At 43.8% G+C, this 26,386-nt stretch overlaps 1 protein-coding gene across 2 annotated transcripts; it reads right to left on the reverse strand.

Annotated features, from left to right (window-relative positions):
• Nucleotides 1-26,386, reverse strand: septin7a (septin 7a). Of its 2 annotated transcripts, none has more exons than XM_070922034.1 (12): nucleotides 26,290-26,386; nucleotides 20,978-21,084; nucleotides 14,077-14,177; nucleotides 13,847-13,981; nucleotides 10,035-10,152; nucleotides 8,336-8,428; nucleotides 8,057-8,153; nucleotides 4,412-4,463; nucleotides 3,918-4,043; nucleotides 2,115-2,250; nucleotides 1,885-2,030; nucleotides 1-1,230 (listed from the first exon to the last, which is right to left on the reverse strand). In XM_070922034.1, exons 1-12 carry the CDS (start codon nucleotides 26,297-26,299, stop codon nucleotides 1,194-1,196), a joined length of 1,158 nt encoding a protein of 385 aa, XP_070778135.1. In that variant the 5' UTR covers nucleotides 26,300-26,386; the 3' UTR covers nucleotides 1-1,193. The 2 variants fall into 2 exon arrangements, with proteins under 2 accessions (XP_070778135.1, XP_070778136.1); XM_070922035.1 differs by lacking the exon at nucleotides 1-1,230 and adding an exon at nucleotides 3,510-3,530 and having other exon boundaries at nucleotides 1,881-2,030.

The following is a 26,386-nucleotide window of genomic DNA, read 5'->3' on the forward strand; positions in this document are numbered from 1 at the left end:
ATATGTGTTTGTTTTTTTTCCCATCACAATTTTATTATGTGACTTTGTACAATAAAAACAAGACATTACAAAATACAGATGCAGTACACCAACAGTGCTATATGTGATGTAAGGAAAGCCAGCTTGGTACAGTTACTGACTTGACCGCTGTTTGACTGAAGCATCTCCAGCTCCAGCTTTCCCCCATCCACCGACATCCAATACCGGCTTTTCCCACATCCTGCCCCTGGAAAGATTTGAATCTACCGGAAAACCATTTTTATATCGAATCTGCACAAGAAGCCCGCGTGGAGGAGCACTTCAAGAGCAGTTTCTTTACGTTGTTACACTCGGCATGAGTGAAGTCAGCAAAACACGTTCGGTTTCCAAGAACAGGGCTGGAAAAATACACCAGCTACGATGCTGGAAACAAAATGAACATAGCTTCTATGTCAGGGCCAATACAAAAAGAGAAGAGAAAAAAAAAAAAAAAGAACAAAAAGTAAGAAAATGTTACACTTGAAGTTAAACGCTGCTGTTCGTGGTTATACAATTTACATTACAGGAGATGGAAGAGCTCAACATCTTGGGAGGAAATTAAATGTGATACCTAAATAAGTGAACCGAAAGATACATATATATATTTATTTAAAAAACGAAAAACAGTGCCTGAGGTGAGCTTCAGCCTGACTCTGTCTGCCAATGCGCAGGAAGTGAAAGGCCGACCTCTTTGTTTGTTTGGTTTTGGGGGGGTTTTTTGGCATTAAAAAGGATGCAGCACAGAGCGGCGCAGCATCCAACATTCCCAAAGCAGAAGACGAAAAAAGGACAGCATGACTGGACTCTGAACTTTGCCCTCCAGTTTGTCACGAAGAAAGCACACCAGTTGTGTGTGTGTTTTTTTTTTTTATGTGAATATACTTGTTTTTGTGAACAGTGAAAAAAAAAAAAAAACAGGACACACTGAATCAAAACGGAGATAATAACAGCTCCTTAAGGAGGAACATGCCGATGAGCGGAGAGCGATTGGTTAAATTCAGAGTCCAGACTACACTGCCCCCTCCCTGCCCCACCTCCCTGGCTTTCACTTGATTATTACACAGTAATATGGTCAAACAGCGGATGTAGTTGATCGACAGATGCTCTGACAATCAAGGCTGGCAGGTTGGCAAAAACACAATACACCGTAACATCAGGAATGTCCTCCAGAGTTATTAAAATATCTTCTTCTTTTTGTTCTTTTCCAAGGTCCTGTGAAAATGAGAGGACAGAAGAGCAGTCAAAAAAAAATAGATTTTTACAGACTGATCGGAGAAGAAACTCCTCCACAACTTTGCTCTTTCAATTTGCACGAGGGTTGACGAGATATAAATGTAATACAGTGTCCCTCTGTGTATCTAACAGCATGCGGTTCAGATTACCAGCTCCAACCTAGTCGGACTGAGGCCGGGACTTTATGTGAAAGGTACTTATTCAGACCCAAGACCAACGAGGGAAATCAGCATCATAGCACCAGGGCTCTGTGGTTTGGTGGTGTGTTGTTCCACTAGTGCACACGCAAGGCATTTAATGCAATTTGTTTTGTAGCCTCAAGGTGTTCTTTAATTATATATATATATATATATATATATATATATATCATCATTAAACACTTTTTCTTTACAGGATGATCTTAAAAGGTGTAGTACAGGGACGCTTTTAGCTCACAGCTCACGCTAAAGGCTCATGACTGGGATACGGGACACAGTTCTTTAGTGCTGCCGTTGACTGACAACTTGAGCATTTTGTCCACGCAAGATCGTCTGTCTAAAGCCTTTCCAGACCTGCAACAGATGCGCACTGTGACACTCCATGGATTACTACAGAAAATACTTTGGGACACAAAATACGTGGCGGTGTGTTTACCTGGAGGCGTCTAGTTTCTGCTGCTCCAGAATCCTCTGCTGGGCCTCCCAGCTGGCCTTCTCCTCCTCGTGTTGGCGACGTTTCTCTTCCAGCTCTTTGTGCTGGGCCTCCAGGTTCTTTCTCATTTGCTCGTGGCGCCTCTGGAGCTGCAGGGCCACGGAAGTACAGTCAGAGGGTAACCAAGCATTTGCAAAGGAACCAAAAAAATGAAACCACCTTCATTGGTTTACCTCGGCCTCAGAGTCCCTGAGCTTCTGGAGCTTCTCCTTCACCTTCATCTCGAACACTTGCTCCATTTCTTGCTCCATCTTCTTCATCTTTGACACGTGCTCCCGCCGCTCCTCCTCCATCTGGGCTAGGGGACTCCTGGAGACACAAGCCAGAGTTCATACAGACAGCACACAGTGGCGGGGGACGTGGATGGCGACACGTCTGTGACATCCCAGGTGAACATTACTTGTCATGTGTTAAGCAGTACTTTTAAAACGGTCTTTGTGACTGCAGAGTGATGAAAAGGGAGAAGGGGCAGGATGAGGGAAGGAGGGGAAAGGTCCGGCTTTGCTCGCCTTCCCTGGGAGCCCTCTGTAATAGACGGCTTCCAGCGAGGGCTGCGGCTGGGGGGTTACAGGGGCTTCCCAGAAGAACAGGCGCCATATTGGAGGTCATTAGCGATGTTAACAGAGGCTAGAAGCATATTTTACATTGTTGTTTATGCAAAATTAGCCTTTTGGCAAGTTAGCTAGCTGCATTTGCTCACGTTAGCTGTGCAGAGGTGAGGGCTAATGGTGGCACAGTTTACGGTTCCACTAAAACAAATGAACCTCGTTATTATTAGTAGAATGGCTCAAAGAATGATATTCCCATTAGCCTCACTTTGTGTTTAGCTCTAATTAGCCAAAGTTAACATGCTAAAAGGATAATCTATAATTAGTGAGACAGGAAGAGACACACTAAGTATCATACTTTCTAAACATTAGTATGCCACCGTTGCAATAGTGGTTGTGTTAGCATACAAATATTAGCATTAAGTTCAAAGCCACTGGGCCTTTTTGTCAAGAGGGTTAGCCTTGTAGTCAGATAAACGAAAATGAAGCAAAATGTAGCTCCAGTTAGTAACTTAGTTAACAAGTGAATCTCAGTTGTTTGTATTAGTGGATTTTGTTTAGCTATAACTGCGAGAAATGGTGCTGCCATTTCTGCGAGCACTTTGTTGACATCTCTGTAGTTCCTGTAGCTGCGGGGGATATCGAAGCTATCGTAGACATCGAAATGACAACTAGGAGGTGGACGTGAACATTTTTCCTCCCCCACTTCATAATTACAGTTTATACAACATGACAGGAACGCGGCATAAATATGGGAGATGAATTAGCCGGAAGGTTGTGTAGTAGTTAACCATTAGTTAGTACAGTAGCTGCACAATTGCTAATAGGCTCTTAGAGGATGACAGTGATTGGATATACTACAGAGGTCCTGTAGAAGCCCAGGTTCACTACATTTAATGTTTAATTCAATCAAGCATTGTAAAGCATTGCAGGTGAAAAAGAAATCCTATGAGGCAGGGAAAATGAGAATGGACAGTGAAAATGCATTCTTTGGAAAGGAGAAGTGAAGTCAACACTTACATGCCGTCTGCCGTCTCAGGTCTAAAAACAAACAAACAAACAAACAAACAAACGCACAGACACTTAGCATGCTGCCATGAACCATGCATTAGCTTGTGAGATGTGTGCTGGTGATTACTGCGGCCGGTGGATTAGGAGTCAGATGGTGCCACGGTTAGTGCCATCGGATTAAGACACATTAGAACTGACACTGGTGGCCAGTTAGTGGGGGGGGGGGGGGTTAGTGCTGCCTTGTTTGGGCCAGGAATGGCTTTAAAGGTTTGGACTGCTGAAGTGACAGCTTGCCGACTTTAATCCGCAGGTCAGTCGCCGCAGACTTTGGCCTCTGAACTGTAGTTTTCCTGCGTGTTTACACAGTGAACGAGCCGCTAAAGTTCATTTCAGCGCCTACTGTGCGGAGGATCTTACTTGGTTAGCTGTCCCTTGTTCTTGTTGTTGTCCACACCGTTGTAGGTGACCGCGGCAAGTTTCCTGCTACGGTAGTTTTCATAGTGAACGTTGTTTGTCACATCCTTCAGGTCCTGCATGTGGGTCCTGGCGAACGAGGGTGTGGTAAAACAGCACATTTACTGTCACTGCAAGCACCAATAAGCTTATTTTGCTTAAAATATGCAATATCCTTATGCATTATCAGCTGTCCCCGTTGGCTAGAAAACAAGCCGGGTTATGCTAACAGCAAATCCATAAAACTTAAGAATACAAACTGAACCGAACATCCAACTACTACATTTTTTGACCATGTTAAAACATATAGATAAAAACAACCAGGATGTAAAAAAAATGTGGCTTAAAACTGGATAAACACGGCAATTTTTGACAGAGCTTCTGACGGACTAGTGAGTAACACAGCCCTGACACGACTTTTCCTGCACTGAAGACGAGATTGCTGTGCTTTTGCCCACCTGATGAGCATGTTCCGGAGGATTGTAAAATCACAGTGCTCGCCGTTTTCCACTGTGAAAAAAAAACAAGACAAAGAGATCAGTGACTTTGTGGCACATGAACGCAACAGACAATATAGCAAATGGTTTTTAAGACATCATATCAGCATATTAAGGAAAAGCTATACTTTATATACAAGTTGGTCGGAATGTGGCGACGCTGCTAAAAATTGGTCAGATTGGGCCAACAAACACAGGCGGTCACATGATCAGACAAACCAACAGTGTGGCCAGATCATCTAGACCACTATATTTGGAGGTAAAACTTAAAACGAAAGAGCCCGTATGCGAGCACGTTTGTAACCTGTCTGATTGTGCGACTGCTCGCATTTCTTGCCTTACTGAACGTTGCAACATTCAGCAGTCACTTTGGACAGTGCAAAGTTATCATAACCGATAGAACCAAAGGCTACAGAAAAAAAAAAACAAAGTTGTAATAAGCCACAGCATTCCTTAAATTGAATTACAGCATTAAGCGTCTCTTGAAATATCGAGATAATGCCAAGACAGACAAATAAGTGATGATATGAGAATATGGTGAAAACAAAGTGTTTCATTTGCTCATTTCCTGGTCTAAAGAAAGTCAAATACATGGCATAGCATATATGTGTTTATGTTATGTGGTGTGTATTCAAGAGTGAAATGAGGTGTTTTACCCTTGCAGCCAAAGTGAACACAGGTGTAGTTTCCTTTGCTTTTGAAACAATGTCAAGTATGGAGATCCAGAGTTAATTCAAGTTAAGTAAGCAAAGCAATATAAACACGTTGGACTTTTCCCTCAAGTCCCAGTTAGTTGGCAAAACTAACTCAACTCCAATCACTTGATTAAATCAATTCAAACTTGATTTATTTTACTCTTCTACTTGTCTTTTACTAGCTAATTTTGCGTAGTCTCCCTATATTTGGGGTCTCAGCACACATTCAATCATTCATCTATCCCCTAACTAACCTATGCAACATGACTTAATATCCTCACCATGTATTGCATGCTCCTCATGCTTAAGGATTTCATTTATTTGACTGACTAGGATTATTTGCTGCTGCATTAAGTTAGATTTTTACTCAGTGGTTTTAGGGCTCTCCAGCTCATTTGTTTTCGACTCAATCAGGCTTTTCAGGGCCCCCGCAGACACCCCTGCAGCAGCACCTACCGATGTGGACGGCTGTAGTACCAGAAGCTGTCGGCAGGTGGCATCATGGGCTGCTGTTAGTAAAGCTCACCACAGTCCTCTGAGGTTTCTCTGGATTGCTGTGGTAGAGTGACTTGCATAACTTCTCAGGGACCTCTCCCTCTCTCTCTCTCTCCCCCTCTCCCCCCCTCTCTCTATATGTATATATTTACGCCAACATGGAGCCAAAAACATTTGTGGTATTCCAACACTCACTCCCCGCTGGTGGCAAACCAGTTTCATAGTAGCACTCCCACAAGTCATCCACTAGGCTGCACTGCGCTCAGCTCTTTAGCGGCAGTTTCAGGTTCGATGTGATCTGGAACGCTCCCCTCCAATTCATCAGCTACAGTTAATACCTCCGAGCTCAGTCACACAGTCACGCCGTGGTTGTGTGCTGTCGTGTTTCAGTCGTCTCGCCACAGTGCGACAGCAGCTTCCTGTGTCAGGTCACACAGGACTCATATCCTGTGCTGGAGAGATAAAATCTATAATTTCTTGAGTATGTCACCATTTTGTTTTTTTTTGTTTGTTTTTTTTCATATTATCAGTATTGCTTGCTTGTGTTTTCTTTCTTTCTTTCTAAATTGTTCCTGTTCTTTGGTCATGATGCGTAGAAGAAACAGAAGCCGGTTCGTACAAAATGTGACTGAAGATTACATGGACTGCCATTGTGTTTTATTATCAGACATTTCATCAGACATGCAGGAGTTAAACAGATTAGATACGCGTGAATTAAAAAGGCACCCCGTGGCGTAATCTTTATAATCTTCCTGTGATCAAACACAGTTCTGTTTACAGGCAGTGTTTCTCACAAAAACATGTTGCGTATCCTTGAGGCCGACTGAATGTGTTCAATGCATCCCTTAAATCCTCACGTTTCTGAATCGACTAGAGAGTGCTGCAGGAATAGAGTCCTAAAACCCCGAAGTGAGTTAGCATGTTCCAGTTCCCTCGTCTGGAAGTCAGTGGGTTTTTGGTTGTATGCCTGGAATAAGGTCTGTGGTTATGAGATTTTCACGTTTTGTTCTACGACATAAAATACGTCAGTAGATACCCCCCACTCGTGAATTTTGAAGCTTTTACGCGTCTTACGGTTGCTAACAAGCGGCTAAATGAGACTACAGAGGTCGTCGCGGACATTAAACGTCTTCATGCCGAAACACGGAAAGTTATCTACTCACTAGTCCACCTTCACAGCCTTGTTGTGTTTATACTCTATATCTATCTGTCTATATATCTATATCTATCTATAGTCTCTTCAAAGTTAAGCTCAGTGGTGGTGACGTTGAAGTTGAAGTAATGCGACCGTGGTGTAGCTTATTTTCTGGATGGAAAAATGCCATTGGCTTTTTGTCGATGGAAGCTAACTTCTGGGTTGGCCTACAGAAGTCCGTCATCCCTGCAGGGGTTTCATTTACTACTACCACATGGCAATTTCATATCCACACTGGTTTTTACCCCCATAACTAACGTCAGAGTAGTGAGACTGAACGACTTCCACATTCACGCAGACCGCCTTTACCTGGCGAAGGGGGCGACGGCAGGCCATTTAATAAAAATTGGTTTCATGATCAAGAAGAAATGTACAACGCAACAAATGGAGGTTTGTTTGTACAGTCGTCAGCAGAAAGACGTGGCAAATAAAGCCATCATTTCGACTTTTTTTTTTTTTTTTCCCTAAGGAACACCAGTAAGCCTTTAATCCTGTTTAGTACGTTTCACTGTTGGTCACCTTGGTGACGTAGAACTATCTTTATTTACTTAAGGAAGCAGCAGGAACATTAAATGAACAATAAAAAGTTGTTTTTCCTTATTTGAATAGTTAGTTCATACAGTAAAGGTACATTTGATGTGACTGCTCCCAGTTTCTCCTCCTTTAAATATGAACTTAATAAGAATTCTCTACAACTAACCCATATGAATTAATTATTGGCCCAATTTAGATTTTTGTTTCATTTAATTTTTGAAATACAATTGCCATTCCTTTTTTAAATAAGTATAACCTTTGTACAGCTTTCTTGTGCATGCTTTGTGCTTGATTTGTCTTTATATTTCATTCAGTTCATTTTTTTTTTATTTACATGCATGTGAAATTTATATTTTGTGTCTTTAGGTCAGTAAATATGAAGTGAGCTTTTTTTTTTTTTTTTAATAAATTGGTCCAGCGCTCCTCATGCCAATGCAATCTCTTTCTTGTTTACTATCGCAGTGTGTGTGTGTGTGTGTGTGTGTGTGTGTGTGTGTGTGTGCGCTGAATATTGGGATGAGAGCAAAACAAGAGCACATGGATTGTGTTACAGCTTTGCAAACCATCTACACATGATGCCCGCTCAATAATCCAATAAAACAGTGGAAATATTGGTGTGTGTGTGTGTGAGACTGCACTTAGTTGATCAATTTACAGGCTGGGCCCAGTTGATCTTCGACCTCTTACCTTCAGCCACACCCCAGGGGTACTGCCTCCCGCGCACTCGCTTTCCGTTGACCTCGATGATGGTGTTGCTACCGACGACAGCCAGGGGTAAGCGATCCTGCAGAGGGGAGGGAACGCACACAACTGTTGCATAGCTCTCTCACACACACACACATACGACGGCTAAAAATACACTGTAGGCTGCGCCCTCACAGACACGGAGACATAGTATGAATGGCGTAAATCACAGGAGGCGGTTGTATTTTAAATGTGGTGGAGGGTCGCTTTAGGAGAACAGACCTTGATTTTCCTGACCATCTTCATCTCCTCCTCGTCATCGGTCTCCGGGAACTCGTAGATTTTGATTTTGTGCTCCTGGATTTCTTTCATGATCTGCAACACAGCAGAGAGGAAGCAGGGTGAGGGGGGTGGGGTGGGGGGTTAGTCAATACACACAGGAGGAGGCAGCTACCTTGTTTATTCAGCGCACACACACACACGAACACTGCCATGACACGTACATAGATAGCATCACTGTATTGATGCCGCATCTGTGCGTGTGATGCTGTACTTACACTGGGTCCTGAAAAACAACATGGTGAGGAAGCAAAAGGCACGACGACACAAAAGTACAAGAGGAGTCTTCTGACTGGAGTTTATGGGGCTTGTGATGTATAATTAAATAAATAGATTGGATTTCTCAGGGAGCCACAAACACAACATCTGAGTTTCTGCACCAATACTGAAGCAGGATTGTTTTCAAAAACTTGGAGAAATATAAACATGTTTTTCTTTAAAACACTAATCTTTATCTATAAAAAAAAAATGAACCAAACTTCTGAAATGTAACCATTTTAAATTGTGTCGACACACAAAACAGCTGTACAAGAACTTTGACTATGATTTATTTTTTATGATGAAAAAACTAAACAAAAACTAAACCACAACTCCGCCCACACCAGTTCATCTTTCCCAGAATAAGGGAATAAATTAGCTCCATAAAATGCTTCTTTATAAAAGAAAAATAGCGTAAAGAGTCGGTCTAGACCTGCTCTATTTTGTAAAGTGTCATGAGATGACTTTTGTTGTGATTTGGCGCTATATAAATAAAATTGAATTGAATTGAATTGAATTGAATGATTTAATTAATGAGATATCGTTGTGTAAAATCCGTCCTCAGAGAATTATGAGCCACTGTGCCGTGTTTTGCTGTCTGATAAGCCTTCAAACTCCTGGATCTGTCGCTAAAACTGGATTTTTCGGGACTGCGTGTCATAGTCACACCTAGAGCTGCAACGATTACTCGATTATTGGATCGAAAGAAAAATGAATTGGCAACTTATTTTGATGATCGATATTTTATAAGTCATTTTTCAAGCAAAAATGCAAAACGTTTGCTGGTTCCAGCGTCTTAAATGTTGAGGATTTGCTGCTTTTTTTTTTTTTTTGTCGTTTATGACAGTAAATGAAGAGTCTTTGGGGTTTTGGACTGTTGGGTTGGACAAAAGAAGCTATTTGAAGGCGTCACTTTGGGAAATTGTGACGAGCATTTTTCACAATTTTCTGACATTTTATAGACGATGAATCGATTAATAGTGACCATACATGGCTGATTAATCGATAATGAAAATAATCGTTGGTTGCAGCCCTTGTCCCATGCTTCTCTTTTAACACACTGCTGTTTTCAGTCCTGAGTCCCCGGAAAGACTTCTACAGACACATTTTGAGAGCATTGAAATTTGATATCTCGCTCAATGCCAAGTGGCAGCACTTATTAATGAGTTCCGTGTCAATTAAAGCCATCACATGAGCACTGGCTCATCGTCAGTATTGAGAAAATATTAAGGCTGTTTTGAGGGCACTGGACGGCATTATAATTTATAAAGAATACAGTTTAAAATAAGACACTCAGACACTTATTTCATGACAAAAGATGACCAAAAAAGCAGAAAAGAAATATATACATTCAATCAGAAGTGACACACACACACACACACACCTGTTTCTTGAACTGTTGGCACTCCTCGGGAGTCATTGTGTCTGCTTTGGCGATGAGGGGGATGATGTTTACCTTTTCGTGTAACCGTTTCATGAATTCAATGTCAAGGGGCTTCAGTCTGTGGGGGGGGGGGGGGGGGGAGCAAAGAGAGGCAACAGTGTGGAGGTTAGGAGTGTCAGTGTGTGGCTCTGGTGTGAGAAGAGCACAGAGCTGCCGTCGTCACAGTCATGTTTCACGGCTTGGCTGCCCTCGAACTCAGCATTTCCGGGTTAATCCAATGAAGAGGATGCAGAATGCATTTCAGTCCCACAAATATTTTAGATCTTGTGACCACAAGAGTGGACACAAATCCAACCACTGCCCACATTCCCTTTATTTGCACGGCACCTTTCAACGACAAGGCAAATTCAGAGGCATTAGAGCTAGCAAACGTGTCCAATTCCTGCAATATCTTACTGTCGCTGTCGAGTATAAGACAGAAAAAATGGAAAAATGTCTTGTAAGGTTTTATAATTACTGCAATTTCCCACAATAATCCACGCGAACACTGATAACTAAATCAATCCTCGACCGCCAACATTCAATGGCACATTGTTTTTTTTGTCTCTGTATATATGGGTATGTGAAGGTGAGGTCCACTCAGTACTCTTCATCTGTATCCATCACCATGTAGCGATTGCTTAACAGGAGACTGTACAGATAAAAAAAATACCCTGCTGATATACAAACATGTAACAGGGCTGCACTGAATGACAAAAAGGGAGAGGACACAGAAAACAACTTGAATTCCAATACATCGTTTCCTAATCAATACTGTTTGATTTTTCCACAGCCATGTATGAAGCCTGAAGTCAACACGTCCTGGTCCTTGACAACAAGATGAGGACCGTTTTACACAATTCATTTGTGTAAAACCTGGCCCCTGTGCACTACTGAGCAGTTTCTTTTTTATCAAAGGTTTATTCAAAGAAAGAAATGCACCTTATCCATATACATGAAAACAACACCAAAAAATACATTCATTAAAAGTTTAAAATGTCACAAGAGCCGGATTAACACAACCAGGCTAAAAAAAATTAGACAAACAACCCTGTAGTCTTTGCTGTGAATTTCACACTTGTTAAAAGGCCAATGCTGGTCTAATGTTTCAGTGCTACCCTAAAACACACACACACACAGCTCCAGGGCAGGTGTCGAAACTGAATGGGTCCATATGGTGCTTTTCTTCTGCCAAGAGAGCCAACAAGGCTGCGGTCAGTAACCCACACACTGGGTCACTGTGGGCCAACAGGCTCAACAGCATGTGTGTGTGTGTGTGTGTGTGTGTGTGTGTATGTTTGGCAGCCAGCTGTGTGTGTGTGTGTGTTTGTGTGTATGTGTTGGCAGCGGTCAGAGCCAAGATACAGATGGGAGGAATGGGGTCTCCAGGTCAGCAAGCTCAGGACAGATTACGCCAATGTTATTCCTGCTTGGTAGCCTGGTAGGAGGCCACAGGCAGAGAATGAGGCAGCAGGGGAGCAAGCACAACAGCTGAAATCTGCAGCTCTGCTGCTTGTTTCTCCCTGCGAGTTCCACAATGAGGTGAGGGGAAAACCTCCTCAAAAACAGCCTCATACTGAAAGTCACTGATGGGTTCTTTTAGGCCAATTTCTCAACCTCCTTGGCTGGTATCTCATGTGTGGCTCCTCAAGGATCCATCCTATGCCCCTTCTTAAATTCCCCATACACGCATCCTCGTAGACATGACTATTCACCGCTTAAACCAAATAACACGGGTGACTCAAAGAATTAAAGGACCGTCTTCACGATGAGGAATTGGCCGGCCGGTAACTTTCTCCAGCTGAACAAAGTACAGGCTTCCCAAGGCTCACCCATCGCCGTATCCAAAAAGCTTAACAAGTTGGCCAAGTATTGCAAACACGCTGCCAAACATCTTGGTGTCATTTCTGAGACCGATTTCAGCTTTGAGAAGCAAATCAATTCCGTGGTTAGTTCTGGTTTAGTCCAACTGCAAACAATATCCAGAATCAAGTCTTACCTCTTGTACGCAAGTGTGTGTTCTATATCCATATTGCTCGTTCTTACACAGCTGATTTTTTTTCACCTCATCTTGAAAACTATACAGCACTTAAATGTGATTTTCTGTTTCACCTCAAATATTACTTCCCATTTGTATTTCAACACGACTAAAAAACAGAAAATTAGAACGAAATGACATAATAAGGAAGCCCAAGTCAGCAGAAATATGTCATGTGAAGGTGTGAAGATCTTTTTATATTGAGGCCACTGGTCAATGCTTTGCTCATCTCATTTGGACTCCGACAGTATGTCTTCCCCCAATTCGATCAGGATGTCTTGGGAGAGTAAATGACGTTGTGTGAAGGAAGTTCATTTCTACCTGATGCTGCTTCATGTCAACAGACACCACCAGGTCAAGCCACCTGCCTCCGGCATACTGAACTGTGACCTAGCCTTCGATTTCGTCAAAAAAGGTCCGGACATCGTCCTCAACTGCGACTGGGTCTTCCGTTTGAGTTGTCTGACTGAAGCAGCCCACATACAGATACTCCACATCAGTTGTACACAACGTCCCTGCTGCTGAAGTGGAATATTTCACAATATCCCCCGGTGGCTTGCTGAGAAGGAATTTCTGAAGCTGTGTTTTAGTCAGGCGACGACTTCACCTTCGCCCTAGGAACCTTCATCGCTTTCGACCCGTTTCCAGGACGAAGGTCACGGCACGGCAGTTCCTCTGTGCAACAGCTCAAACAGAGGAGAACCACACCGTTATGTTTATTTTTGAAGAAGATATCTGTGTCTTTAGGTGGGCTGGGTCAACAGGGAGGGGGGGGGGGGGGGGGGGGGGGAGTGCTCAGGGGTGAGGTCAGAAAGGGATCGATTTCTGACTGATTGTCACAAACCAACTAAACTAGCTCATATTTGCTATGTTGGTCTGGAAGCTGATGAATCAACACAACTATATATCTCGTTGAAGTCCATATAAAACTGTCATATTACAGAGCCATAACAAATTGGAATCCTTTTTACATCCATATATGCTGACTTTTAATTTGTATTGTATGTAAATGTACCCGAAGTGTTGATTGGTTTTAATGTACTAATTTATATTGAATATTTATATTTTTATATTTATATTTTATGTTAATCATGTAATGTGTTATGTATTGTATGCCAGCTGTGGGAGCCCAGGAAGACCTCAGATCTCAAGACTTTTGCATGATTTTAAAAAACTTTTCGAGAATGCCTCAATGACTCTAAAGCGGGATTTAATCAGGACACAGAGTCCCTGGCACGAAAGGTCCGTGCTTCAAAAATGGCGCCATTGCGACTCTTGCACGGCGCGCACCTCACAATTTTGGTAACTAGGCAACGCCTGTGAAACTAGACCGGCCGAGCGGGTACGTCTTTACGAGCACCTCTTCGACCCCTCCATGAGGGACCACAGGGACTGCCACCACATTTAACAGATAAAAACCAGATACATTCCTCCTCAGCAACAACAAGCGCTAGTGCAGGGTGCAGCCATGTTTGTTCATGACAATCTTCAAACACCTCGTTCTTTTGTGCACCCCCCATGGCGTTTCGGAGAACACTGCAACAGGTGTGTTAAGCATGAAACGCCTCCAAGCAATCTCAAAGCCCCGGCGACATCATCCGGCTTCCAATCTAAACCAGTTGTTTACCACGTAATGTAATGAATCTGTGAAACAAAGCCAAACTTACATTGCTGTATTCTATTGAAGTGGTTGGTGTGTAAAATTCCCTATTTGAAATACACCTTTAGTACGTACCCATGCCCAGACGGAGCGATGAAATACAGGCAGCACTGCACCCTGTTGTCCGGCATCTGCCGCCTGTTGACCCGGGACTCTGCGTTGAGGTAATCCTCAAACTTGCTGTCGATGTAGTCGATGACCGGCTGCCAGCTGAGGACCGTACATTACTCATCATCAATGTCAGGCGCAAGGACGCAATTAGGAGCGCAACTTAGTATTGACCAATGACAGGCGGCTGAGCTCACCAGTTACTGTTGTCAACTGCGTCACCGAAGCCGGGGGTGTCAACGATGGTGAGCAGAAGGTGTACTCCTCCCTCCTTCACCAGAACCTTAGACTGTTCCACCTGCGAAAGAACAACAGTTGTTATTCAAGCAAAAGTTCACGTTTACTACCGCTGGTGTGGAAGACGGCATGATTTTCTGCGGGCATTTCTTGTTCAGCATTCGCAATAATTGATTTATTTAACACAAAGACGGCTCACTTGTACGTCACACTGGTCTGTATCTACTCAGGCACGGGCTCAAATACGGGCCGATATCATACTAAGCTTGTAGAATAATGTTTCAAAGCCAGTGGCTGTGTATCACCATTTGTAAACCTGTGGAAAGAACTCCACATCAAGTAATTCGACTTGTACATATGTAGAAAAATATTTGTAGGCGTAGAAATAAATTGGAGGGGGGGGGGCAATCGCGAGCACACCACAGTCGATCTCAGTTGTCAATCAAGACGTTTCACCCCGTTTTTATAGCGTCAAATTACGAATTAAAACCAAACAGATCCCAAAAAATGAACACTTTAACAAACGTCAACGTGATTTGAACCACCTGAAATGACAGAAATCATCTTTGGGGAAAAATGTATTTGACGTGTACTTTGATTATTTTTAGTTTGGCCCATTAGCCAGGTGAAGAGTGTGGTGAAACACATCAGGAGGGCCAGAAGGGCCTTGGATCAGCGTGGGCGTCTGTATGACGTTCACGCAGAGCTTTGAGTGGGGGTTGACAAACACTGAAGCCAGGTCCACAACACTCCCTTTGACTTCACCCCGAGTGCGAACACTGAGTTCCGTGAAGTGGGGTCGTTGAATACTTCAAGACCAGCAGCTAGCATCCCTGAAACCCCAAAACCAGGTTCTCACAACTCTACAAACCTCCTAAAACAGAGGAAAAAAAAAGGGTCAACCGAGGATCAAGCTGTACAATAGGAGCTTAAATGAAAGACTAAATGAAGCAGTTCTGTCCAGACTGGGGGACTAGGTGATGTGGATAAAGTCTGGGACTGCCCCCTAAACATCAGTGATTCTGATCTTCAGTGGAGAAGCCTCAGAGTAAACTAAACTGGTGACTCGCAGTCGACTTGGAAAGTTCTGACTCTGGTACAGCCCTAAAACAATTCTCTCTCATTGCATATGTTGTTTTATGTTGCAATATCGATATACTGTATATCCTAATATGGATAAAATAACCACGGCACTGTCCGTTTCAGCTAATTTGGTGAATTTTAATACCTGAAATACCATTGGTGCAAAAATCGTATAAAACTCTAATATATCCATAAAGCAGTCCTGCTCGCTGAACTGCAACACTGCCCACAGCGGCCTATAAGATACTAAAGAGACAGATAACCCACCCAAAGCTAAAGCTAAGCTAAACTGCATACATTTTGACTTCTCATAGAAATAAATGCACAGGCGGAACTAAAGAAATGAATGATGGCCCCGTTCTATTTAGGCGTCCAATTAATACTAGTATCCTGGAGCTGGGACACCTAATGAAATGTACTGACTATTAACGCCACTAGTAACACCTGTGCTTTTCCTGCTATGACATGTCAAAATGTCTGCCGTGAAAAAAGGACCTATACAGCTCAGACAGCATTGAGTGTGGCCTCTTTTTTTTTTTCTTTTTTTTTTTTACAACACCTGGTTGGTACCAGCAAAGCTTTTATAGCAGATCCTAACCCCTGTGACCCCCCCCCCCCCACACACACACACACACACACACACACACACACACTTTTGTCATGTACTGGAATCTATCACAGTCTGGCTGGAGCTGCTACTGGGAGGCTAGGCCACCAATGAACGACTGTCATACTGCGAGTGCAAGTTCAACTGACAAATACTTTTTAAAAACCAGCAGTAAACATACTGATGAGTGCAGCTGATGAAAGCTACTGCAGGGACGCTGGATCATGCTGGGTCTGTGTGACTGCAACAGTATGTTAAATACCTTTACAACCATGTGACTGTGAAAGCATGATGCTTGTCAACTCACTAGAAATGTCTATGCAGATCTGGACAGGCTGATATAGATAAGAACATGTTGCACTTACATAATAAGTGGGTGAAACTGGGTGTCTCGGACGGTGAGAGAAGGTGCTGTACTCACTACACACTTTGGGACTGCTGAGTGGAAGACGCTGAAGAGCCCTGCAGCCTCTTCTTCTTCTACTGAATAACAGGATGAGTCAAGCCACAGGCGTGCCTATTAAGCAGACGGGCTGCCCACAGACGGTGAGCTCATGGGAAAAAGGAGCAACAACGCCAGGGTACGCCATGTCGCACAAGGACAGCAACGCAAGGCGTAAATACTGCCGTCAGTTACAGTGTTTTTTATATACTAGTCTTATATATATACACTCATATGCATATTTGCTGCAGCCCAAATTTAAGAATGCATGTTTTTTTGTTTCAATGCGTCAGAGATAACCTTTCAATCTGCCAGTTTGGTTTGGGAATGCAGTCGGTCACAGTATTAACTGCATCCTGTTTCCAGGCTGAACGCAGAGCAGTTTCGCGGCTAATGTCGAACGTCACGTATGACCCACTCTGCCTGGATTTTCTGGATTATTTTGCTGTGTCCGGGACGTTTCGGGGCGTCAGCCTTGGGGAAGTGGGCGCACACTGTTAAATAATAGCGATAACGGTGTTATGAAGCAAAGAAACACGCGTCTCATTTCGGTTTTAGCTTTTAATTCACAGACGGTGCAGCACCAGCAGCGAGAGGTGATATCTGTGTTGCCAGATCTGACAGGTTTGTCTGTCTTAAAAGTGGCATTTTACTGCCAGAATGCTAGGGAAAAGATACGTGGCTTGGGTTAGGGTTAGGTCCAATATTTACTTTGGTGGCTCCGGGATGAAAGAATGGGTCACATTCACGTTTTTTGAATATATATGATATCTCTGTAATTTCTACAGCCGAAAGGGCTGATTTCATTTTTTCCAGCCACTAAAACAAAAGCAACTGTGTGGCAAAAGACGTACCGAGTAAAGGTGCATGTGTTATTCCTTTATTAGATAGCAGACAGGAAATGAGGGGAGAAAGGGAAGGGGATTGACATGCAACTAAAGTTCCAGCCGGATGTGAGCCAGGGTATCCTGTGATAAAGTAAATATTAGGGGGGAAAAAAAAACATGAAAAACTAATGAAAACACTATTTCTGGAGTTTTTGGCCGATCCAGTGAATTAAATACCCAACAACAAATCTGGATACTTCTTTACGTCGATGCAATTCTGACAATAAAAACTAATTTATACTGTCTCATAGTATACATTACCCAACCCTATTGCACCCTGGCCAAAGATATTACAGTAAAAACATCATCAGAATGGCTTTTGCTAGTGCTAACACAAAGCTAGCACAAACGGGAGTCGAATTACTCATAGCGAGACTGAAACTGCAATCGGTAGCAACAGCCACCGATCCAGACCCTGTCCTTCAAGTGAAACGTCTACTTCATCGCGTCATCTTTAATCTCTAAAATTCCGCAGAAGCCGGAGCTTGTGTCTTGATATATATATATATATATATATATAGCGAGGCATGCCTGTGCGCTGGCAGGACAAGACTGAGCTCAGTGCGCGAGGCAGTTTTGCTGGCTAATCACCAAGTCCCTGTCCTCGTGTGCTCTCCAGCCTCGCCGGGCCTTCTTGACGAGGAGCAGCGGAGACGTGGGCCCTGGCCCAACACCTCAAACAGTTAGCGCCCACTCAATCCGACTGCCTGGTCGCCTCCCTCTTTTTATTTTGGACTCTATTACAACCCAGCATTCCTCTGCATTCTCTGGCCTGACTTGGACGGCCGCAATTATTTGAAATGCAATTAGCTTGTGGTTCCTGGAGGGAGAAAAAGAAGAAGCTTTCCATTCTCCACATTCATTGTCTCGGCCCTTCGTGAGAGTAAACAACAAGCGATACCCACACACGCATTTTGAGCATGTATTTCGGCTCTCCAGTCATTCATTTGGAGCTGGAGACGTCGAGGAGTCCTCAAACACTCAAGTGTGTAATAGGCAGGTAAACAAATTGGGAGCAGCAGCGGGGCGAGGGCAGACAAAGCCCCACCGTGCGCTGCCAGGGATTAGAGGAGATTATAGAGCAAAGCAGTAGATCACAAGGAACAGGTGGAGGGAGGCTCTTCATCGCAGTGGCGGATCTGCTGTGCGCTAGGCCCGACCTGAGGACTTGTAACTCCCCGCAACAGGGAGGGGGACAGGAGAGAGAAGCCCGTCGGAGCTCCTCAACACCAACAGTATCGCTCTTCGAGAAACTATGCAGCTGCTGCGCTCCGTTCGAGGGTGAGGCCAAACCCTCGACATCGGGGGCCTGAACCACATGCCGCACACATTTCAGTACCGCTCCGGGTTCGTTCTTGGCTCAACTGCAGCGTTGGTGTCCGTTGCTGCTTGGTTTTAACGCGACAGTTGCTCAACCTATGATGGGCTCCTGGAAGCTGTAACATTTGCTATTGCAGACAGGAAGGGGAAAATCGGTTCCGCAAGGACTGGGGAGTTAGCATGGCTGGGTATACTTTGAAATGACTAGATAACAGATATCGAAAATTGTAATTAATTGTCAATTGTCTTTTTTTCTTGAGCTTGTAAATTAGCTTGTCGACAGTGGGCTGCCAACGTGAGCGAGCGACCCCACAAGTGCCGCCATATTTTGTCCTACAGGAGGATGCCGATTGATTAAAAGGCTCAAACACTTTCAAAGCTTTCATTACTCGATAATTTTGGCTTCTTCTTGTTATGGGCACAATTTGGCCGTTACCAAAAGGCATTGCGGCTCGGTACCACTACCAGTTAGCAGTTAGCACGAGCTGTGATAGCATTGAGTGCTTTGTAACTAAAGCGGAGAGTAAGAAAAGAAACTTAGTGACCACAACTCTAGTGATACTGCATCTTCATAGTAAGCTCTCATGTGCTCCACCAGTGTCAGTGCAATTAATTAGCTATTTTAAAAAGGCAAACGCATGAGACAAAGGTGGTTAACTGAGTTAAATACAGCCCTTCACTGACTAAGGTAATTGTGAGGCAACCAAATACCTGTTGTTCAACAGTTCACTGCCTGACATCTGACCTGGAGAAACGTGCTGGGTGACATAATTAGCACCATTATGGCACATTGCTTTGGATGCCAGGTGTGGGCAGAGCTGAAACTGGTCCATAACTAACTATGCCAAACAGTGCCAACAGCTCGGGGGTTACCCTTTGAAAGAGAAGACAGTGTAAAGTCATCCCCACAGAGCATAGCTTTGCCCGCAGCCACACACAAGCAGTGACTTGCATAGAGAAAGCAGTTTTTTTATATTCAGTCATTAATGAGCAGTTAATACTTAAACGCCATATACTGAGACAAGATATAGTATTTAATTATACTATGAAATTTCATATCGACATCGAGTTTGGTCATACAATATATGACGTAGCAGTTATTTGCACAGAGAGTATTAACGCACCCCTTCTCAATATGGAGACCCAAAAGGGTTCAGATTTAAGTAAATAAACACAACAGTATGAAATGAATGAATATAGACAAAACATGCAGCCATCAAATTGTTATCCAAATTATCCAATTTATTTTTAAGAATCCAGCTCCATGATTATGAAATGTTGTGCTGCTTCTTTTTTTTTTTTCAAGGTACCTAAACCAAAAAAAAAGAAATGTCTCGAAGCCGTCACCATCACATTTAAATTGCCACTATAAATGCAATTACATCCACAGCAACCAACGTATAGTGTCACTATGTTTACTCCACCAGCGGTTCATATTAACTTTGTTTTGATCCCGATTATCTGATGCTCGCTGAGACGACACACAAACATGGACGGCGGGCTCATTTCATTTGAAAAAGCTAAAGAGATTTTTTGGTTTGAGCGATTGTGTCGATGAAGCATCGCATTATATTCAAATTTGCGCATACTTCGCTCCTTGAAAACTGTCAGTCAAGACAAAGAGGCTGATTGAATTATTGACAGCTGATCTGAAAAAAAAGTTTATTGAATGTTTAATTACATATTTTCTCTAAGAAGTTTATTTATTTCATAATGTCGCAAATTATCTGTTTATCCAATGTTTAGCACTTTGGGTCTCCATAGCTTAAAACCACACACACTTTGCTTTGTGAACATGAGCTTTTTTTAGTGTCAGTATTTACATCCAAATACCGCTGGGTTGGAAATGGTTACTAGACGCCAGGTGAATTTCTTTTTTTTTTTTTTCCCCCAAGGTTCATCTCTAGGAATTCCATATTGATGGAATCATCAAAACGTTGTGGGTCTTTAGTTTCAAGTGTGCAGATCACAGGAATACCTCAGTCCTGTTTTTTGAGGGTAAAAATACTCAACAAGGCTATAAATAAATCTTTATTTAAATCAACAAATATTTTTCTTAAAAAAGAGGCAATCATATAAAAAGCTTAACTTAATGCAAAGAAAGTGTTGAAACATAGAACAACAACCTAATTGCACTGCCTAATTTGAAATGATAACACATCTCTGCCTTTGACAAAGCAGATGAACCGGTTTCGCCATCGCAACACAAACACATGGGTGGCAACAGCTCGGAGGAGCAGCCTCGCAAAACAAGATCTTACACAGAAACTATTTCAAAGTCGGCGGCTGCAATGCTGAGAGACACTGGGGGGGGGGGGGGGTAGGAGGAGGTTAGGGCACACCTGTGTTACGGCAGCCCCAGGCTCTGACACTTTAACCGGCCAGTGTCAGGGTGAAGGGTAGCCTTTTTGGCTCTTTATGGGATTATAATTCAATTAGTGACTGCAATGAACATAGAAAAGCACCAGTTAGTCAATGCTCCCAATGGCTAGCGCTGACACTATATAGAAGTAAGAAATTACCTGTACAGTTTTTTTAATTCTATGCGAAGGACCCGGGTATTCAGGGGAGTACAGGTCTGTCAGAAAGAGTGAGTTGATCAGCGTCGACTTCCCCAGCCCAGATTCCCCTGAAAGACAAAGACAGAGCCAAGGTGAGTGGGTGGGAGTGCACTGGAGAGATGCATTTCACGCTGTACTTGTTTTCTAATCCTCTTTCTGATGCCAGAGTGAGGCGCAAAAAAAAGAAATGACACAATCTCCAGATGTTTATCCATTTCTGAAAAGCTGTCTGACATACTTCACGCGTTTCAAGTTAAAACCTTTTTTTTTCAGTACAGGAAATGGCTCCCTTTAAAAAAAAAAAGGGGGGGGGGGGGTTAAACAGGCAAGCGTTAACACGAGACAAAGGGAGGAGACAGACAGGGCTGGAAGTTCTGTCCTCCCAAATTCTTTTCCTGTCTGCATTTCAGGAATCTAATCAGAGAATCATGGGAAGGGAGGAGAAGGGAACGAAGATTTTCAACCACCACAGTTAGAATGAATTTCCACTCCAACAAAAAGGAGTGAAATCAAAAGCACAGATTCCATCCCATTGTACTCGAAGACATCCGAGGCACGAGAAGCAATCAGACAACTGACTCTATTACTCTATAAACATTGATATCAAAAAATGATGATAACTTCAGATGCTCCTCGTTTGGGATTAAAAGATCTTTCACGTCGCTTGGTGACAGATCATTTACTTGAAAGAAAAGTTGCTTTTTCAACCTTATTTTCTTATCCCCTTTTCAGATCAGCGATAACATTTTACTCACCAGTTCCTTTTCAAAGATGTCTAAGACAGGGACGCTCCTAAACGCAGCTTTACAACAGCATCCAGCGTCTCAGTCGGGTTTATCAAACCTCAGTGCTTTGTTAGCGCTGACCGAACTGTGTCCGCACAGTTTTGGAAACTGTCGAGAGCTGAAAGTTGTTGTTGTTGGCTTACTCTTTAAATCATATAGTTCAATTCATAATTTAAACCATGCAAGGTGCTTGTAAGGCTACTTGCATTGGAACAACATTTAACTGACTACTTTAGTTAAATGGAGAAACGTTTAAAAAGTTCAAATTTCTCAAAATAAGACACATCTCGTCTCGGGATAAATTCAGGTCTAAACAGTCGGCTCACTCCCTAAATACATAGCCTTTGAAGCTAATGGCACAGGCTAGCATCCGCTGACAGAGATGCCTGAAACCCAATCGAGATTGCTGAAATTGCTTGCTAAATATGACTTGTTACCTGTTAAATATGACGGTTATCTGCAAATGGTTCTATACGCACTCGTATTAACGTTTGCGAAAAGGCTTTGAGGATTTGAATGAACCAATGAGTTTGGCAAACTAATGTCAGATTGACGTCCCAGGATCCACTGCAGAGCCAGCCACAGTTCTAGCGTCACCCTAAACTCTGATATAGTAGCATACCAGTTCCCACGCAGTGGATGTGTTAGCCTTGACCTGAGCTTTTATATAATAATGTAGTTAACGACTCATATGCCAACTCTTTGGCTTTGGAAGTGCCGCTGGCATTAGGCAGCTAGTGATATGCAGCTACTGTAAGGTTGTTAGCCAGGCATGCTAACGTTAGTAGCCCACTTTAAAAGCAGATAATCCAGCCACACTTTTCCTCTTGTGTTTTTGGTAGAGATAATCAATTAATTTATTTTCCGTTTCCAGCTTTTCAAATTTGATTATTTGCCGCTTTTCTCGCTGTAAATGTAACATTTGGAGGTTGAGGACAAGCAACATGATGGGCGCAAAGTTCAGGGCAATCTTCAGGAGCTTTTGGTGCTGCAGTGATCACAGGCATGTCCGCAAGACCCTGAAGAGGGGCCGACTGTGGTAATCCAATACCATCGGCGGTGCGCCTGTTAAGATCGGGGTGAGTGGAAGGCTACAAGGAGCTGCTGAACAAAAGCCTCAGTGTGAGAGAAGAGGCGGGTCATACGCCGGGCCGGCACGGCAGCCAAAGATCTGCTCCTGACCTTTTACGAGCGGCCACCGCTGCCAACAGCTCAGCCACTCAACGCTCCACAAATAGGGAGGAGGAGGACGGAGGGACGAAGAAAACATCACACAAAAGGATCCCTCACTCAACGTGCTCGCGGCGTCGTAAATATTTTCCTAAGAGGGCAGAGGCGCGTCTATCTCGCAATCCCAACAGAAGAAAAATGTTTCAGCGATTGTAGCTGGTGTGTAATGAAACAGGCACACATTTCTTCTGGGGCCGAGAGGGAATGGAGAACTCTCATGCGCTGGAGGCTCGATGGGGCTGTGGTTTTGTGCAAACCGTGGGTGAAAACCTGCGCAATAAAATATGTCAGCTTGAATTAGGGAGGCTTAGAGCCGACGAGAACGGTGAAGGTCTCGAGGAGACGCAGCGGGGATCTGGGTTCAAGTCTCGGGCCAGTGTGGAGAGGAGGGGAAGACAAGGAGCTCTGGTTACAGAAACAAACAAACAAAAAAAAGAGTCCTAAGCGCCTCAAACTCAAGAGAGTTGCGATGGTGATAATGGTGGTGGTTCGAGTGCGGATGCTGATCATGGCTGGTCAGAGCTGCGGCTGGGGGGTGGGGTCGTGAATCTGCCACAAAGCTGAGCCCAACTCTCAGATCAGATGATGTCTGAAAAATATTCACCACCCCTGCTGCTCTGTGGTGCCGACTAACCCGGTATCTGAAGTTTGACCCCGTTTATAATATTCAGCAATCCGACTGAGTGAACTGCAAAATGGCATTGAGGGGAAAAAAAAAAAAAAGACGTTTTAATGGGTTCGAGGAGGAAGACAATGAAGAAGACATAAAAGGGGAGGAGGGACCACTAGGGCTGCAAATAACGATTATTTCCACAACTGATGAATCTGCCGATTATTGTCACGATTCATCGTTTAGTTTATAAAATGTGAAAAATATCCAAAGCGACGCCTTCAGATGGCTTCTTTTGTCCAACCGGCCGCCAAAAACCCCAAAGACTCTCCCTTTACTGTCATAAACGACGAGCAAATCAGTGCAATGTTGGATTAGAGTCTCCTTCATAATTCAGAAAATGTTTCAAAACAGGAACGAAAAACAAAAAGACATGCAACAATTTATGCCGTATGATTGGCTCGATTATTAGCAGCAGGGTGAATCTTTTTCTCCAGTTTGGGCCGATGCTCCGAGTGTCCAAGTGTCTTCAAATAGCATAAGGACACAGCAGAGGGCTTGCTGCTGTTACAGAGTTGCATTAAAATCCTCCATGCCAGCTAATTGAACCGGGATACATAAAGAAGGCACCCACTGCCATTACAGCCGGGTGACTTGCCGCACCAGAGAAAGACCACTCTCACTGAGCCTCGCTCAGCGGCCAACGCGCTTCCTTTAAAGGAAATTTCCAGCAGCTGTGTAAACCATGCACACGAGAGGCTGGTGGAGGGGGGGGAAGCGGGGAAAGTTTGGCTCGCGGGTGGGAGCCCCGCGTTAGGTTGAGATACTTTTGACAGGGCTAATAGCAACGCAGCGGCCTGTTCGCTTGTGAAAAGGGGAAATTCTGCACGTTCGACGTCGTTTGAACAGCAGCCATCTTCTCTGCGCTACTCTGTGTTTATGAATGGGACTTTCCCCCCCTTCCATAAAAGGGGGCAGGAAACAGTAAACATTTAACAAGTCTAGGGCATGACAAAAGTGTTACACACATATTTATGTATATATATATATATATATATATATATATACATACACACGTTGGCCATCATTTGCCTTCTGCCTGGGTCAGATTTCATCTCCTTCTCCTAAAAGCCCCCCCCCCCCCCCCCTTTGTGTATGTAAGGGGCATTCTTCTACAACACAGCTCATTCAAACACAGTGAGCTCCAGCTGCAGTGGCCAACATCAAGGTCAGTTCTTGCCAGTGTGCAAATCACTGCCAAATATTGACTTGGACCAACAAATGGCTCTGGCCCACTTTCACTTGTCTACTAACAATAGCTACCCACCCCCCACCCCCCACAAGTCCATCCTCAAAATGCTCTAAACAGGCCTACAGATAGAAATATAGAAACTATTAAAAACTAATTTAAAAGAAGAAGAATCTGAGCCAGCCCAAGCATGCAAACAAACCTGTGTTGAATCACCTGGTTAACCCTTTTCCAGCAACACTCTTGGCTTTCTGGTCGCTCCGGCTCAGGGAGCCTTCCCTTGAAAATAGAATTATTAGTATTGTCTGTGTTTGGATGTGTGTACCCGTGTATAATTTGTTTTGTTTTAGTCTGTGCTCATTTACAGATTCCCTCCGTCAGTCCCTTTACCTTGTAGCAGCTTGGCTTCCACCCCTTTTATATTAAGATGTCATTTTTAGTGCTGTAATGTCTAATAAAGTAAGCGCCAAAACACAGTGAAAACAAGTGAACGGCTTGCGACATGAATTCAAGCTGTCTCCGTCTAAAATATGCCTCTAGAAATCCCATCATATCCCATAAATTCCAGTGGGTCCCCAGTGGGTAGAATGTGCTTCGTAACCCTCCTGTCAACCCCTAAAAAAATGAAGGAAACGCACACGCTATCCGACGCTTCATCGACTCCAGCGCGACAAGCGCTAGACTTTGCCAATTACCCTGCTATTCTAATTACATGCTGCACATAAAATTGCCACATAACAGCCTCTTTCCTGAGAGCTCACGGCAGGGGGGGAAACTCCAGGGCGTGAGCTCATGAACCCAGCCAGAGGGGAGGGGGTAATCCGATTGCCATGGAGACGGGCTCTCTTCAGCCCTGGAGGCAGATAGGCGCCGAGACCCAGGAGACAGGATGTGACATCATGCAGGCATTCAGGGCGGCTTTCCTGCACAGGTACCTCTGGACAACGTTGCAGCAGAGAAAGGAAGGGCTCTATGGGTGCGCCTCTCTTCGAGTCAGCTGCTCGGGCTTTGACTTTGGCTGCATGAATGGAATGACAGGAAACCTCCGCCCACCACACAATCCAAGAGACACAACCCACACACGCAGTTAGTAGTGGGCTGCCTGTACTGCTGAATGGCAAACATTCATTTTAAATATGGTTTCCCGGAGTCTTGTTTTACGTGCAACGTATCCCCCTGAACTAAAAACCATCTCTAATGCGCTCGGGCAGCCAGCTGCTGGCGGTTTTAGCCATGACGTTCCTGTGAAACCCAATCCTGCTCAACACATGAACGCGTACAGCAGGAGCTACGCGTTTCTAGCACCGACGCAGATTTACTGCATGTGTACTGAATGCCCGATTGTGTCAGAGACTGAAGGAAAAAAAAAAGGGAGCTAAAAAGAGAATTAATTACTCACCCACAACCATGAGTGTGAATTCGAAACCTCTCTTCACAGATTTTCTGTATACTTGGTTGGGCAGATTTGCAAAGCCCACATAGCCCTCCAGGTTCTT

The sequence above is a fragment of the Enoplosus armatus genome, chromosome 16, assembly GCF_043641665.1.
Source record: "Enoplosus armatus isolate fEnoArm2 chromosome 16, fEnoArm2.hap1, whole genome shotgun sequence".
NCBI classification, from domain to species: Eukaryota; Metazoa; Chordata; class Actinopteri; order Centrarchiformes; family Enoplosidae; genus Enoplosus; species Enoplosus armatus.